Source organism: Thermobia domestica, chromosome 6 (assembly GCF_964235325.1).
Source record: "Thermobia domestica chromosome 6, izTheDome1.hap1.1, whole genome shotgun sequence".
Lineage (NCBI taxonomy): Eukaryota > Metazoa > Arthropoda > Insecta > Zygentoma > Lepismatidae > Thermobia > Thermobia domestica.
The window spans coordinates 152,472,862-152,489,887 of record NC_137459.1 but is presented as its reverse complement, the minus strand read 5'-3'; the positions used below and the strand labels follow the sequence as shown (position 1 = coordinate 152,489,887).

Here is a 17,026-nt window from a genome sequence, read left to right as displayed (position 1 = left end):
TGTATGCCTCATGCAGCAAATTTTGTCCTAAATCAATCGATTGAAGATGACCATTGTAAATGGTCTCCTTAAAAAATGCACATCGTAACACGTCAATTTCAGGGCACTAATTTAATAAGACCGTAATTTTGTTTCCTCTCATTTGTGAATTAAGTTTAGAATTCTTCTTTTATAACTGAAGTACAATAATCCACTCTGAAAATTCAAAATCATGTCAAAAATCTCATTGTTATTAAGTGATTTCATCCACAGAAGTAGTATACAGAAAGTCCGATTTACATGAGGGAAGGCAGGCTCCCCCGCTTTCTTTGTTTTCGTAACCCTGGTTTCTGCATCAAATTTCACCCTAGGGACGGATGGATGGACCTACCTACCCACCCACCCCCTCTCTCTCTCTCTCACACACACACATATATATATAAGAGACTAATTATTTTGTTTGTAGAATAATATATCCTTATTTCAGCAAAATCGGAGATCATGATCCGCAGATTATTTTTTTTTTTTTAGCATGAATCTGTATTGGACTGAATAAAATTTGCTGTACGCATCCTATGACACCCCAAAATAAACTTCAGTGAAGTTATCTTTATATCATCTCTAACGTAAAGGAATAGGCATTTTGGATATTCATAACTTCATAGCTATTAATAGCACTGTATTACAGTGTATTACTATATTTGCAACAGAGATAATTGGAAAGGAAACAGCAGTGAAATATAATATAGATATTGAACAATTTATTTTTTGTTTTGTGTTACAGTAATCATGACATTATCATTCCATTACGAAATTATGGGGCAAACCCCGCAAGTATTCTACAATGTCAACAGTTTCAAAATTCTGCACAATACGGTGAATCCTTTCATCTGTCTGAATATATTTTCTTTTCTTGGGCGACTCTTCTCCTCGAAGCATTGCATCGTACAGTAAGTCCCGCTTTTGTGTCCTAAGTCATCAAAAAAGCGCCAAATCGACGGACGGCCCATTTGAAGATCTGATTGCAGTCCACGATGAGCTGCTTTGGCGTGGTGTTCGTTCTTGTCTATGGTCGTTGAGAACTCTATCATACAGATTCCACATCCTTATTGGAAATAATGCTGTTATTCTTGTACCATGCGTTTTAATAATTTATTATAGAAAATGAAGGTGCAGAAATGAAAATATGTACAGTATTGTACACATTTTAAGATAAATTCTATGATGTCTGACTCAAAAAATCAAATACACAGTGCAGTATAAATATATAGTCACATCTTTAAAATAACTAAACATTAACGAAAAAGTGCGTTTTTTTTTTTTGTTTTTTTTAATACATAAATTACATGTCTTATTTTATTAAAAAGAAAAATTCTTTTAAAACTAAACCAGTAAGGAGTACAGATATCGCGACCCGGATAGTCGAGAGTCTGCTGCAGTTCCTCCCTATTTCTTTTCAACTGGTAGAGACAAATCGTGTATCACTTGCAGAAACTTTGCTGTGTTAAAGATGCTTTAGTTTTTGGAAAATTATTTGTAGAAGAGTTTCGAAATTCCCACAGCCTAAACATGCAGGCTCTCGTTATGAAATTCACTATGACATATATAGGTAGGTAAACCTATTTGGAAAAAAGGTTTTGCGCCTAAACGGCTGTGCCTAAACGCCTGCGCCCAAACGGCTGTGCCTAAACGTCTGCGCCCAAATGTCATGGACCCTTCAAAACAACACCGACAACGTTTGAGAGGTGATTCCTGACACCAAGATAAGACGAAAAGTATAGACCAACCTGAGTGCACAAACGCTTCCTTTCGGAGTTATAGGCTGCTAAAAGCATGAAAAAATGAACTTTAAAGGTCCATAGCTTCAATACTATGGGACCTATCGTAGTCGGGTCAAGACTTCATTTAGGAACTAGTATGTGCCCTACCCAATATCCATGTTTTAGAATCCTGTGGTACTTTCGCAACAATTTTTATAGAGATAGTTGGTGAGTACTTCAAGTGACATGTCCGTAGCGAAACTACCTCTATAAAAATTGTTGCGTGAGTTCACAGGAAGGTGGGCCGGGGTTCACAGGAATGGGGAGCTACCGAGACATGTAAAAATAATCCAAAATCAGCGATGTTAGCGTCAAATCCATAGTTTTCGCGGTCGCTGAGATCAATTGTGAAACTTGCATTAGCGATGACTTTCAAATTCAGATGCGAGCCGGGTGTTAATGCGGAGGGAAGGGGGTTACCGAGACGTAAAAATAATTCAAAATGAGCGATATTAGTAACAAATCCATAGTTTTCGCGTTCGCTAAGATGAATGGAGATACTCCCACAGGTGTTGACTTCCAAATACAGCCCCCATGGTATTTAGAGAATGAGGTATTTTCAGCTAATGTGTATATATATATATATATATATATATATATATATATATATATATATATATATATATATATATATATATATATATATATATATATATATATATATATATACATACAATACAAAGCAAATTCCTCAATGGGTATTTCATACAACACATTCCTTTCTGTACTTATATCATACACATAGTACATGACTGGAAGAGTATAGTGGATTTGCATGCATTTATTATTCGCGAAGTTTCAATCACGTATTTCTTTCTACAATATTCAAAGTGAATTTTCAAGTTTTACTTTACTGCTGAAGACTTCTAGTATGGACAACAATATTTTGTCTCTAACGCATTCGTTTATGTACGTATAGTCTTTGATTCACTAAATAGAATTAACTGTTACCTGTACTTACTTGCTTCTCCCAAGGCATATTTATAATGCCATACACTGCAAGATCTGAACATAGATAGATATGTCCCTTGAAGTTACCAACAGAATGGCCTCCAAAAAGGTGCAAAAGCTGCTTTTGTTCCTGGTCCAAAATACTAAAAGAAAAATTTATATATTTATTAAAGCATAATTCATATTATAAAATATGAAACTGAACAAACAAATCAATCGATTTACTAACAGAGAAAAATATATCCTCAAGAACTGTACTGGAGAAAAAAAAATAACAATCAGCACACTTTGGGGCTTATACAGATTACACTGTCTTTCCTTTTCTTTGGTCTTACATGTAGCCCAAACATTTGCATTCTTAATTGATATTTATATGTTGGGTACAAGTTTAAAAGATGTTGTTTTAAACCCCTGTCAAGTGCAAGACATCTTCAATGTAGGATAGTTTGAATTAAAAATGATTTGGAGGGAAAATGTGTAAATCGGATAGAAGAAAAAATTGAAAAATGAAACAAAATCTTTTAGTTAACGCCCCACGATTATGCACTTTAGGTAACGGAGATAGATGATTAAAGCAAGTAAATGATGAAAGAATCGGTAGAATGAGAATGTGGGAGGAAACTGAAGTACTCCAAGAAAACCCACAGACACGATGTTGTCCACTACAGACTTACTCGGCCGGAGATCGAACTAGGGACCCCACGCACCAGAGGTAAACGCTCTGCCACTGAGCCACCGTGCCCCCTGAAGGGAAAATTGAGACTATGTATAGTGGTACTATGAGATAAGCGAAAAATTAGGTATGTACCGATACTCCAGATACATGACATGTGAATATGAGGAATTTGGAATTTATACAAGGAATGTAGTAAATAAAATATTCTCCGATAAAACAGAAACGGTAAAAGAATAAGAATTAGTGGAGAAGTAGATATCACTGGCTCTTCTAAATGAACTTCCTGAGATCGATAACTACCGTTTCCTCTCACTCGAGAACGGAAAATCCATCGCAATTTGGCGAAAATTAAGGTCACGAAGAACAATTTTCTACAATCACAGTTTTTCAAACAAGACTTTAGACGAATTGTTTTTCACATTCAAAACAGCGTTCACTAAATATCATGAAAATAATTTGAAATTCGTTAGGTGCCCTCAAACGCATCCCTACCTAACATCTTCGGACGTCGTAACCTAGATAAATCGCTTTTATCCATCTGAAAATGTAATAGACTCGCTCACTCAAGAAAATATCCCTCCCGAAACTCTCTCTAAAGCTGACCTAAATGGGTTTCCTCAACCCAAGATCTATCTAAATCTCTTTCTAGCACTTGAACATGGTAACTCACCATACGTTATAAAGTATCGTTAGTAATTGTATGTGGGTTTTTCAAAACCACCCCTAAACAAGTTTTCTGAAAAGTAAGGTGTACCTAAAATTAGTTTTATCACACCCGAAAGCACACTCAATCCAATTTCATAAGAATCGTTAAAAGACCCCGATAAAAGTTTCCCTACAGTCGATTCAAAGGCTTGTCACCACATTTTAGAGATGCAAGGGCTCGGAAAAAAAACTGCTTTTTTGGAAAAAAAAAACTCGTTTTTTTCTGTTTCGCTTTTTTGCTTGGGAAATTTTGGGCTTTTTTCAAAATTCTGCTTTAAATTTATAAAGCAGACTTCGTTTCGCTTCTCTACAACACAAAAAGTCATTTAATTAGTGGTTGATGCTGATAATATAAAACCTCGAAAATAAACTTTGAATTTGGAAAAGATATTTTAAACAATTTTTCTTCAACATATTTACATTATGAATTCCAAAGGATTAACCAATGTATATAATAAGAATTTTTTAACCTCCTATATACAAAAGGAAGCAGAGTTGGCAAGAACCATGGTTGTTTTTGAAAATGCCAAAAACCCGTTTTTTGGGGGATGTTTAAACCAGGCTTTTTTGGTTTAAACCAGGTTTTTTGATTTAGATTTTTTGCTTTATGTATTTATATTACATATTCACAGAAATAAGTTTGTTTCGCCTTGGTGTTATTATGCAACAGCGGGGTTATGTTGGAAGAACTCCCATAAGCTTAAAGAATTCCGGTCAGTAAATTTCTTAAATTGAGAAGCTCCCGCCCTAGCCATGGAGAAAATCCCGTCGTTACTTGAAATGTAAGACAATAACGGGAAAATCCTGTTATTGCTTCGCATGTAAAATTTAAAGGTCAACGTATCATAATCAGTACGCTAAAACTGAGGTATTAAATTACAAATTTAGTACGTAGATATCATTGAAAGTCCAATCCAAGTTAATGTTGGAAGCTACGTAGGCAATCGATAAATTCTGCCAATTCCTATCAATATATTTAAACAACCTTGGCTTCTTTATAAAACAACAGGCATTTAAGCATGCAGAAATATACAATTTGGTTTCGTTTCGTATGTTTAGGCTTAACATCCTTACGAAATACCGAGGTTATCAAGGAAAAGACTTGCGCTTAAACTGACATCCGAACCGCTGCTTGGTTTACGCATGAAAGAAGGGTTGTGGTTCGACCGAGAATTGAACATGGGACACCTTGATTAAAAGGTGAAAGGGAAATAAAACTATTGCAGGTGGTTTGATAACTGGAAACGTCACCATGAAGTTCACACGATTCGCATTTTTCGTTCTTTTTATTTTTTATTTTATTATTATCTTTTTTTGGTTTAAACCAGTTATTAAAAAAAAAAGTTGGTGTAAACCAGCCAACCCTAAAAGTAAACACTTCTTTTAAAAAAATACACAAATAACTAGCAAAATTGTATGTAGTATTTTTACTTCAAAATATTCTATACTCTCTTTTTGAAACAAAATAAAATTAAAATAAAACATAAGAGAAATACTTAGATTTATACGATAAACTTAAAAGCTGCACATCTAGAGCTTTTGGTTCTGTATATTCTTGAAATTCTTCAGTTAAGTTTTATATAACCACCATCACGGTTTACCCAATCCTCAAGCTTTCTGAATTTTTAACAACAGGGATTTAACATATCATTACGGAACTCCCCCCCCCCCCAAAAAAAAAGGACTACGGAATATATTTAAGTTAAATACAACTGCACAACAAATATGACTGAGTGATTAGCTTTTGCGCTTCTATCGGGAAGTCTGGGATTCAACCCAGCATTCGAACATTATGACAAAGCTTTTCTTCATTCCATCTGTGAATGTAGAAATAGTGCGTGTACTGTGAGTTGGCTGACTTCCTTTCTTATTATTTTTAAATCGTTATTATTACTAATTACCAGCAGTGACGGTTTTGCGAAGGTTAGGGGGGGGGGGGGGCGGTCTTTCGGACTGAAGCATGTTCACCAAAGTTACGGAATGTCTACAACAAACGAAATATCTATTAGTTATGCCTTTACTCATAAACTTTAAGCTCCCGTCAAATAAAAAAAAAATGAAATGAAATCTTTGAGTTTTACGTCCCACGGTTATGCCGGTTAGGCTAAAGGAGACATTGATTATGAGAAATGAATGAAATGGTGGAATGAAGAAAGTGGGAGGAAACAGGAGAACCCCGAGAAAACCCACGCACACGGTGTTTGTCCACCACAAAGTTCACTTGGCGGGGGCTGGGATCGAACCCGGGACCCTAAGCACCAGAGGTGAACGCTCTACCACTGAGCCACTGCGGCCCCTCCCGTCAAATAAAAATTACGAATGTTTAGAAAAACTAAACATTAGTAAGAAAAACCCTTCCCAAAATACTTTTCTAAATCCGCCACTGATTTTCAGTATAAAATGATCTTTAAGGTTGTATCCGGAAGATAATTGCTAAACATATAAACGAAACGAAATATTAATTATGCCTGTACTCATAAACTTCAAGCACCTCCCAAATAAAATTAGGACTTTTTAGAAAACTAAACAATCAGAAAAACCCCTCCTAAAGTACTTTTCTAAATCCGCTACTTATTATTTGTATAAATTGGTATTCATGGTTGTGTCCGGAAAATTATTGCTAAATCACTGCACAGCTACAGTATAACAGAAATGTGGAAGTACGCTTTGACGGATATATAGAAAAACGGGCAAGTTTAACTTTTGCGCTAGAAGCTAGAGTACTAAGCTCTTAGAAATGAAACACGGATGACAAACTAAAATGATCTAGAGAAGAAAAAAAGATGTCGATAACTCAAAAGTTAAAATAAAGTTAAATAGCCTCTAAAATTGCCCTCAAATACTACATTCTTCATGTTAGCTTTAATTCGTAAAACATGTGCTCCATTCATCTTGATGGTGAATTTCAGAGCGAAATATCGCATTTAGGTCATGGAATTCTTATCTAGCTATAGAATATACTATAAGAAAGCTATTTAGATAGAAAAATCATGATAATGAAAAAAAGCCAAAATTCTCGTTTTTTTCCCCAAAAAAGCCGGCTTTTTATGTTAAAAAACCATCGATTCGAAAAAGCCGGCTTTTTTGCATCTCTACCACATTTCATGAAAATAGTCATGTACCCCAAAATAAGTTTCACCGAAAGTGGCTCTTAGGTAAACAGTTTTCTCCACACTCTACGTAAATAATTGTAGTTTACACGATAAAGTTTACAAGGACGACTAATTTAAGGACGACGAGTCCAAAGAAACTAGGTTTAAACGCACCTGTTCATGGCATCACGAGAAAAATGACATCAGAAGTTGGAGTTTTTAAGTATCTCTCATAACAATAATAAAAGTGCCCACACTTGGATACATTTCTAATTGCACTACTTATACTAATTTGAGAATGCTACATCCAATGGAACTATTTTATATCTGTCCATGGCGCCATGAGCAAATGACTTCGAAGTTGGGATACATGTATTTGCTATATTGATCATAGAGACGGAATTCACTGAATATGTCGTACTACAAATCACATACATCTCGTACTTAATATACAGGTAGTGGACATGGAAACTGAAACAGCTGGTAGAAAGCCATATTTCGTATTTAATATGTTGGAGCGCCTTTGGCAGCCAGTACAGCAGAACACGACGTGAGAAGGATTGATAGAGGTCCTGTACCGTTTGCAGAGGGATTTTCAGACATTCCTCTTGAAGCGCAGTGACAAGTTCATATTGTGCAGGTGGTGGAGAGAAACGTTTCCTCACTCGATCCTCTAACAAGCACCATACAGGCTCCGTAACGTTGAGATCCGTCACTGAGCGGGCCATGGCAGATGTTCAACCTCACTGTCATGTTCTTTGAACCATTCTGTGACAAGTTGAACACTGCAAATGGGGCAGATATCATTCTGGAAGAGTGCACCATCGTCCGGGAAAAGTGTTCGAACCATGGAGTCTAAATAGAACTCCAGAATGGTTCTATAGTCCTTGGCAGTGACATGATCTTCTAGAACAATTAGGAGGCCCAAAATCTGCCACGATATTGCAACCCAAACCATCACGGATCCGCTTCCATGTTTGACTGGGGTTACGAAGCAGGTCTGGGTTGTATGCATCAGAGGGGCTTCTCCGAATGAATACTCTCCCTGTTGTTTGAAAAACAGTGTAGCTGAACTCATCCGAGAATATGACACGTTTTAGGTCATCCAACGTCCAGGTTTTATGCTTCTGGGACCACTGAACCCGCTTTGCGGCATTTGTGCTACTCATGAAAGGCTTCGGTATCGCAACCCTGCCATGGATGTGGGCCTTATGCAGGTATCGACGGACTGTTTTCGTGCACACAGGCTCTGTAAGGTATGTATTCACTTCTGCGGTGATTTTGTTTTCGTGCAACAATCCTAGTCAATGTCTTGCCATCCCTTTCGAGCAACTTTCGTTTGCCCTTGCAGTTGTTCCTCCTGGATGTGGTTCATCCCTCCTGTTCATATGCACACATCACCCTGGATACTGTGTGACAGGATACGCCGTCCCATCAGCATTTGTAAACCAGTTGTTTTCGCAAATTTTGCGTTTCGCTCATTTCTAGCGGTGTGACTGAGCGCTCCGCTCAGTAACCTTCTGAACTCCACCACATTAGCTGTTTAAACTTTACTGGCAACATTGATAACACATAACCACCGTCACAACTGTAGCTCGTGAGACGTCACGAACTGCTGCAGTTTTAGACACAGATGCATCTGGTAGATGCACCCTTACAATCTGCTCTCTTGAATTCGGATATGTCCCCCATGGTTCTACACACACGATTTGATGTTCAACAACGACCTCTTCAACTGGAGTAACTTCAACCGCACACGTGACTCATTGCCTAAAAGTACGATATAAACAACGCGAACATCCTATGCTATTTGCACAGGTGTTTCAGTTTTAACGTCCACTACCTGTACATATCGTATCATTACTTAATAATATATAGATACTTTCTTAATTAGAAGTACAAAAATAAATAAATAAATAAATAAAATAAAATAAAATTAAAAAGTATAAAAAAGTGCAATTAGAAATTTATCTAAGCATGGGCACTTTTTACTAGTGGCATGATCGGATGTTCTTTGTGTTGTTTCTAACTACACGAGCATACATATGCATTTTAGAAATACGGTTAGAGTTTTCCATTAACACTTTATATGATTCCATCTAATTAAGAAAAAATATATATATCAAAATTCTTCATTACTTTTGTTTCGCTCTGCTCAATGATCATAATACATCCTACACAGAGTACAAAGATTTCCGATTCTTACATTTCGAGACATGTTTATAATGAATTAACTATAACGACTAAAATCAGAAACAGTCCATGTTGATTAGCTTTTTCCACATCGAAAAAAAAAATCAACTCAGGATGCTTACTAGCAAGTAAATATAATCCAGTTACATGTTCTTTAGTCAATAACCGCAACGAATGTACTAACTGAAGTACGATTCTCTTTGTTGAGGAAATACCAAAACAAATGTAAGTAACAGCAAAACGTTGTTTTGTTTCGAAGTTATTGGTCGAAATACATGTATCTGGCACATACACTTCCTAACATCTGTATATATGCTAAATAAAAAGTGAACAGTAGAAAATTTGCACTCCTGTATCGTCAATTATAGATATTGAAATTCGCATAAAACAAATATGAATTATAAGAACAATTGGATCAAAAAGTCAAATTCCTTCAACGTAGTTTGTATTGATTTCATTACTTGACTAGTCATAGCAACACTTTTGATTACATCTGTTAAATCAGGGGTGACCAACCTTTTTAGGTTTGAGAGAGACTTTTCATTTCAAAAGATGAGCCCACGTAGCCGGATTCGATTCCCGGTTGGGACACTCGGTCAAAAAACTATAAAGGCTTTTTCAGCCAGCCATCCTGAGTGAGATTTTCCTCATTCACATTAGGCAAATGCAGGGATAGTACCTAACATAATGGCCCCAGGTCACTTTCTTCCTTCTCCATTCCTTCTTCCCAAATTTCTCGGACAATGTAATTGCCGAGGTACGTCATCCCTCATACCAACATGGCCACAGATGCTGAAAGCCCAGAAATCTAATTCTTACTCCTGATCTTTTTCATTTCAGAAATCATTAGCAGTCTACTTATCTGATGAATAGCCCGGTAGTAGTAGTCATAAAACAACAATGATCGAAACAGACAATCTGACACACACCACCACGAATTACCTCTCACGACTTGCTGGTTGACACGTTGGCGTCTCTTGAGTCAGATAATATTTAATCTTAAAATGTGTACAGCATGAAATGTATTCAATGAAGCCTGTTTCGTGGCATTCTAAGTATGTTTAAGAGAAAAGAGATCAACATTTTGAGCCGAGTGTAAGTCTGAAATTACTTGTTTATGATCTACAATTACCTATAAACCATAAGAACTTCTCGGCTGAGTCCCAAAATATATGGATGGCAATATGCCACAGATACAACAGGATAAGACCACTTGATTGGCGGACGTTCTGATTCTCCGACTGGCGTCACGAACACGCCAAGACCCCCGGGAGCACTCACAAGAAACTCCTCCTGAAAAGTGAAAGAATTATTCAAAAATCAAGCTCTTAAATTATGTAATTGTTCCATGTAAGTAAAATTGTTTCTTGCAAACAAACAGTAAATCTTAAAGAGTCATAATATTACACTTGACGATTTTGAAGAGTTTCTAGAAATTTAGGTTTCGAATTGTGGATCTTGTATTTATTGAGTCAGCTCCCTACTACTCATGTGCAATAATATATTGGTTTAAGCAAAAACAACTATTAAGAAAAAGTAAAATGCTATCCGCAAACTATTGCAAAATATCATTCCCTAGTCTTCACTCATGATATTTTTAATGCCATCTAAGTTATGAGAGTATAGTTAAAACTAATTTCAAACACCTTCATTTTATGATTGCACATTATTTTTTTTCTGTCCTAATCATTGACTTTCTGTGATGCTTTCAGTTAAATTTACTATATAGATAAATATATAACAGTCCAGTTATAGATATATATATATATGCAGTATAAATAAATATAGTCAATATGAGCATGTTCAAATGAATATCCATTCTGCTTTCAGAAACTGTTATATGCTTACTCCTCTATACGATAACAACAAGGAATGCATATATTGTTTGACTTCTGGTTATTCACTTCTTCTAAGTCTATGTTATGGAAACATACTACTTTGGATGCAAGCACAGAGCTTTTGAAATCAAAAGGATATCCTAATTTTCTTGAACATGATAGCCTATTTTATCACAGTCTTTATAATAAAGGTCTGAAAGAGAAAATGAAGGCATTAATTTGTTTGACGCTAAGAGACAAAACTTTTCAAAACAAATAAAATGAGCTATCTTTTAACAACAACATTTACAACAAAACGCATTTAATTTTAAGAAAATCAATAAGTATCTCACCTTTCCCACTCCAGTGATGACAGGGGAAAAATTTTCGCTTCCATACGTGAACAACTTCTGCGTCCTATTTGTCTCAAAATTATACACCACATACTGTGTAGTTAATCCTGCACATATGTAGCTCCCATCTGCAGCCAATGCTGTTGCAGGTTCCCCAATACTTATATCCTTCAGCGGAATTAGCTTCTTTTCCGTTAGATTATATATCACTAAACGTTTTCTCTTGGATACGCAAATTTGCTATAGAAACCAAATTATAGCATTATAGTACCTAGATTTCTTAAAAGCATTATGTCACATGTACATTTATTTGAAGAGTGACTACTTAATTATTCGCTTTCCCACACAGTCTAAAGTTCCATGTCAGAACTCCATGAAACAAAAGTGCCCAGAATTTTGCCTTTGTTTTATCTTTTATAATGCTGCTCTACAAATTATAATAAAAGGGAAACTCATATTTCATTTTGAAACGTTACATTAAAGATAAAAATAACTCCTGAATTGTTATTTTTAAATTTCTGTTTGAAGAACGTACTTTGCACCTACGTACACTAAATCTTACAGGAGGAAACTAAATCTGTTTCGTTTGTAATACAGTTAAACTTGTCCATGTTGGGCACACTTAGTTTGACTGAGAAGTGGCCAACACAAAAAGTAGGTGTAATTGAATCAAACATTATTATGGACTGTAACAATTGCATTTCTAGTGCACCAACTAATAACAATCTACGTATTACTATGTATCTTCATAATATACAGGGTGTTCCGAAACGATACCGTAAACGAGGTGATTTTTTGACACCAAGATAAGGTAAAATGAATAGATCAAGCTGGGTGTAGACTTGTTTCCTTTCGACGCTATGGGCAGTTAAAAATTAATCGGAAAAGACGGAAACGGTCATAACCAGGGAAAGAAATGCTGAAACGGTCGGGTATAAAAGGAAATATTCATTACTTTTTAATCGCAGATTTCATTAATGCACAATCGGATGTGGTGCAAGGAAAGCACAAGAGTAACCTCCAAAAAATAGGGAATTCCTCAGGTATTCTACATATTAAAAATTCAATGAGGGAAAATATAGAATAATCAAGTACAATATTTCAATGAATAAAACTCATACTACATTGTTCATGTTAGTTTTTCAAATAATGAAAGCAGATGTGTTTGATTAGGTTACTTTGTTCCAGTACAAAATAAACTCTCGGAAGAAGAAATGAAATTTTTAACGTCCCAGGAATATGAATTTTAGGCTAATGGGAATAGGTGATTAATAAAAGTGAATGATTAAGAGTAAATTGGTGGAATGAGAGGGTGGAGGGAAATGGGAGCAAGATAACCACATGGACATGATATTTTCCAGTATAAACTCTCATGTTCTAGGATCGAAGCAGAGATCCCTCGCAGTAGATGTGGGCGCTCTACTACTGACTCACCCTGTCTCTACTTCAGAGGAAGAACTAGGATTTTGATAAATGTATCAATCCAATAAATACTAAGCGTGACGTAAATAATGGACAAAAAATATTGATGCGGAGAATATGCAGTTTTCTTCGGCCGGAAACTGGAAATATATTATTCTAACTTAAGAAAACGCAAATTATATGAATAGTGTATAAATACATCATACAGCTCGGGTTTATGAGCCTTTAAAATTATTAGGTAATAAGCCGTTTTCTAATGATAGACAGGGGCAGACAAATAGAGCTCTACGCTGCCGGAATAGAAAAGCTCGTAGCCAGATGGGATATATTGCAAAGGCAGGTGACTACGCCAAAAGATAGTACAGATAACGTCAATTCATATCTGATGAAGTCTATGCATCAATCTATCAACTGGGCGCCTCTCGTATTACCATATTTTACATCACGATGTGCAGGAGTTAGCAGATGTTTTAGGAAACAAGACTGCGAAATGTAAATTAAGGTAACTTTAAGAGTAACAAGGGGAGGAGTTTGGAAACAAATGTAATAAAGAAGAAATCATGTATAGTAGAGAATTCATATAGAGCATAACTTAGGAACATAAACACACCAAGGATAGATTCTACAATTAAAAAAAAAAAATAAATAAATAAATAAAAAGTGTAAGAGCGGAAGCACCAGGCAAAGTGATGGAATGTCTGTAATGTATATGACATCAACAATACTAATTGCACTCAGAGAACTAAGAACTCCCACTGAACATACACATTTGAATATTTTTCGAAGACTGATTATTCATACACTAAGATGTGCCCATCGGAATTATAGTTCTTCTCTGAGTTATTCTATACTTGGATGAAGTAAATTAATCAAAGAAATCTACTACTTCTTTCGAAATTTAATAGTTTTCTTCTAACTTGAACAATGAACTATGATTTTTAGTCGTTGAAACACTGTACTTGATTATAGTGCATTTTCTCACACTGAATCTTTTAAATAAAACCCTAGGAATTTTCCTATATCTTCAGTAGTTTACCCTTTCCCCATCCCTGCACTATAACTAACTAGCATATATTACCCGCTTCGCTGGGTTCAAAATAAATAATTTAAATGCACATTGATATTGCTAATTTTCGATCATTTTAATATATGTCATCCCTCCTCATCCTCCAAGCGTCAGGGCTGAAAATGGACTTAAACAGCATGAGAAGTGTCACTGTTCATTTCGGCGACCGCAAGAACTATAGATTTAACACTAGTATCTGTCATTTTTGACCATTTATTTATATACATATATATATTTCCCCCACCCCCATGTTGCGGGCCATGGCATCGGAAGTGTCACCGTTCATCTCATTGACCTCAAAAAATGTAAATTCAGCACTAATATCGGTTATTTTCGATGATTTTTTAAATATCTCTTAATCCCCCTCACCCAAGTTGTGGGTTTGAATTTGAATTTAAACGGGATCAAAAGTACCACTGTTCATCTAAGGGATCCAGAAAACTATAAATTCCACACTGATGGTGGCCATTTTCGATCATTTTTATATATATCTCTTTCTTCCCCTCCCACAAGTGGCGGGGCTGATTTTAGATTTAAACCGGATCGGAAATGTCACTGTTCATCTGAATGATCCCGAAAACTATGGATTAGACACTAATATTGGTAATTTTCGATCATTATTATATATAGCTCCCCTCCCCCTCCTCCTTGCTGCGACACATGGCATCAAAATTGTCACTGTTAATCTCAGCTACTCCTAAAACTATGGACTCGACACTAATATTAGTCATTTTCGATCATTTTAAATGTTTATAACCCTCCCTTACGTTGTACCCTACCCCTCCCCAACTCTCAGGGCTGAACTTGGATTCAAAACAGCATCAGAAGTGTCACTGTTTCTCTCATCGACCCCGAAAACTATGGATTCAACACTAATATTGATCATTTTTAAATTTCTCTCCCCTCTACGTTGCATCGTCAAACTGAATAGCCTAAAGCAATCCCTGCCCCTAAACTCATGTATGTTGAAAATTTGATTGAGATCGGTCGGGTGGTTCAAGAGTGATGAAGTCCCAAAGGCAGTCATTTTTATTTTATTTTATTTTTTTTTTACATATATCTCCCCCTCCCCCTCCGCTACGTTGGCTCGTCAAAGTGAAACGATAAAAAAAACTCCCAAGGCCCGCCCCTCATATATGTTGAAAATTTGATCGAAATTGGTTGGGTGGTTCTAAAGTTATTAGGTTTTATTAGTTTTTATTTTTACGTCCCCCTCCCCTAGGATTTACCGTTAAAGTGAAATTGCAAATATATATTCAGATCCGAACCTCATGTAACTTGAAAATTTGATTGAGTTCGATCGGATAGTTCAAGAGTTATTAAGTTACAAAAATAGTCACTTTCAGTCTTATATAAATTGATTTTTATATATCTCCTCCCTCCCCCTCCCCTAGGTTGCACAGTAAAAGTGAAATGACGAAAACATCCTAGCCCGAACCCTATCTATGTTGAAATTTTGTTCAAGATCGGTCTGGTGGTTCAAGAGTTATTAAGTTTAATTTATTTTTATAGATTTCTCCCCTCCCCTCAGTTCTACCGTTAAAGTGATATGATAAAAACCACCTCAGGTCCGAACCTCATCTATCTTATTTTTTTTAAAGATCGGTCGGATGGCTTAAGCGTGATGAAGTCACAAAGACAGTCACTTTTAATTTTACTTTTTTTTTTTTTTTTACATATATATCTTTCCCCTCCCCGTCCTCTTCGTTGCACTGTAAAAGTGAAATGAAGAAAACATCCCACGCCCGAACTTTATCTATGTTGAAAGTTTGATCGAGATCGGTAGGGTGGTTCAAGAGTTATTAAGTTTTATTCATTGTCATATATTTCCCCTTTTCCCCTACCCCTCCCCTAAAATCAAAATGTAATGAAAAAAAAAAAAAAAAAAAAAAAAAAAAAAAAAAAAAAAAAAACTTCCCAAGTTTGAACTTCATGTATGTTGAAAATTTGATTGAGATCGATCGGATGGTTCAAGAGTTATTAATTCACATACATAGTCACTTTTATTTTTATATTTAATGATTTTTATATATTTCCCCCTCCACCCCCTCCCCTACGTTGCTCCGTCAAAATGAAATGATGAAAATCATCCAAGTCCCAAACCTCATCTACATTGAAAATTTGATCAAGATCGGTCTGGTGGTTCAAGAGTTATTAAGTTTTATTTATTTTTTTCTATGTCCCCCTCCTTCCTCTCCCTTAAGTTTTACTGTCAAAGTAGATAGCTAGAAACACTCCCAGGCCAGAACCGCATCTACGTTGGAAATTTGATCGAGATCGGTCGAGCGGTTCAAGATATTAATCGTCACAAACATAGTCACTTTCAATTTCATAATATAAACTAGCTGGGGGCTCGGCCCCCAGACCCCAGAATCTACTTGACCTACAGCCTCGCATTTCTTATCTATCGGCCTTTCCATCAACAGTGAATTTTGTGAAATTGCTCTTCATATTTCCTGAATCTGCCCATCCGGGGGCTTCGCCCACACACACTGTCTTTGCTCGGCCTACGGTCTCGCACCTCTTGAACCCACAATTTTATCGTTTATTTTCCTATTTCAACTATTTAAAAGATAAGATTTTGTATCCTAAGAAAACGCCCATTTAAATAACATGGGAATTTCTTCATACCCCTTTAGACTCCTAAAAAATTAAAAATATTCACTTTTGGCAATTTTCCTGTCGGTTAGTCCTGGAAGGCTACAATCATGCCAAATTTCATCATTCTGATCCTGCCGAAAGTGCATAAACATTTTAGGGTGTAGAAGACGTCCCATATAAATAACATGGGAAAGATTTTTCAGTTCCCCATAAAACCACTCTACTGTTGGAAATTTTTATTTCTGATGTATCACTTAGGTAACGCTAACAAAAACGTACAAGTATACCGAATTTGAAGATTTTATTCCAATTCTAAGTACCTGAAACATGAGATTATAGGTCCAAAAAAGT

General features: G+C 35.9%; 1 protein-coding gene across 2 annotated transcripts in view; it reads right to left on the bottom strand.

The window, feature by feature from the left end:
* LOC145688272 (transforming growth factor-beta receptor-associated protein 1-like) overlaps positions 1-17,026 on the bottom strand; it is a 128,081-nt gene that overhangs the window by 72,865 nt on the left and 38,190 nt on the right. For both annotated transcript variants that reach the window (XM_081762267.1, XM_081762268.1), the window contains 3 exons: positions 11,587-11,826; positions 10,549-10,709; positions 2,761-2,893 (listed from right to left, as the gene is read on the bottom strand). In XM_081762267.1, coding sequence (XP_081618393.1) covers positions 2,761-2,893; positions 10,549-10,709; positions 11,587-11,826 — 534 coding nt within the window. The remainder of the gene's footprint in view (positions 1-2,760; positions 2,894-10,548; positions 10,710-11,586; positions 11,827-17,026) is intronic.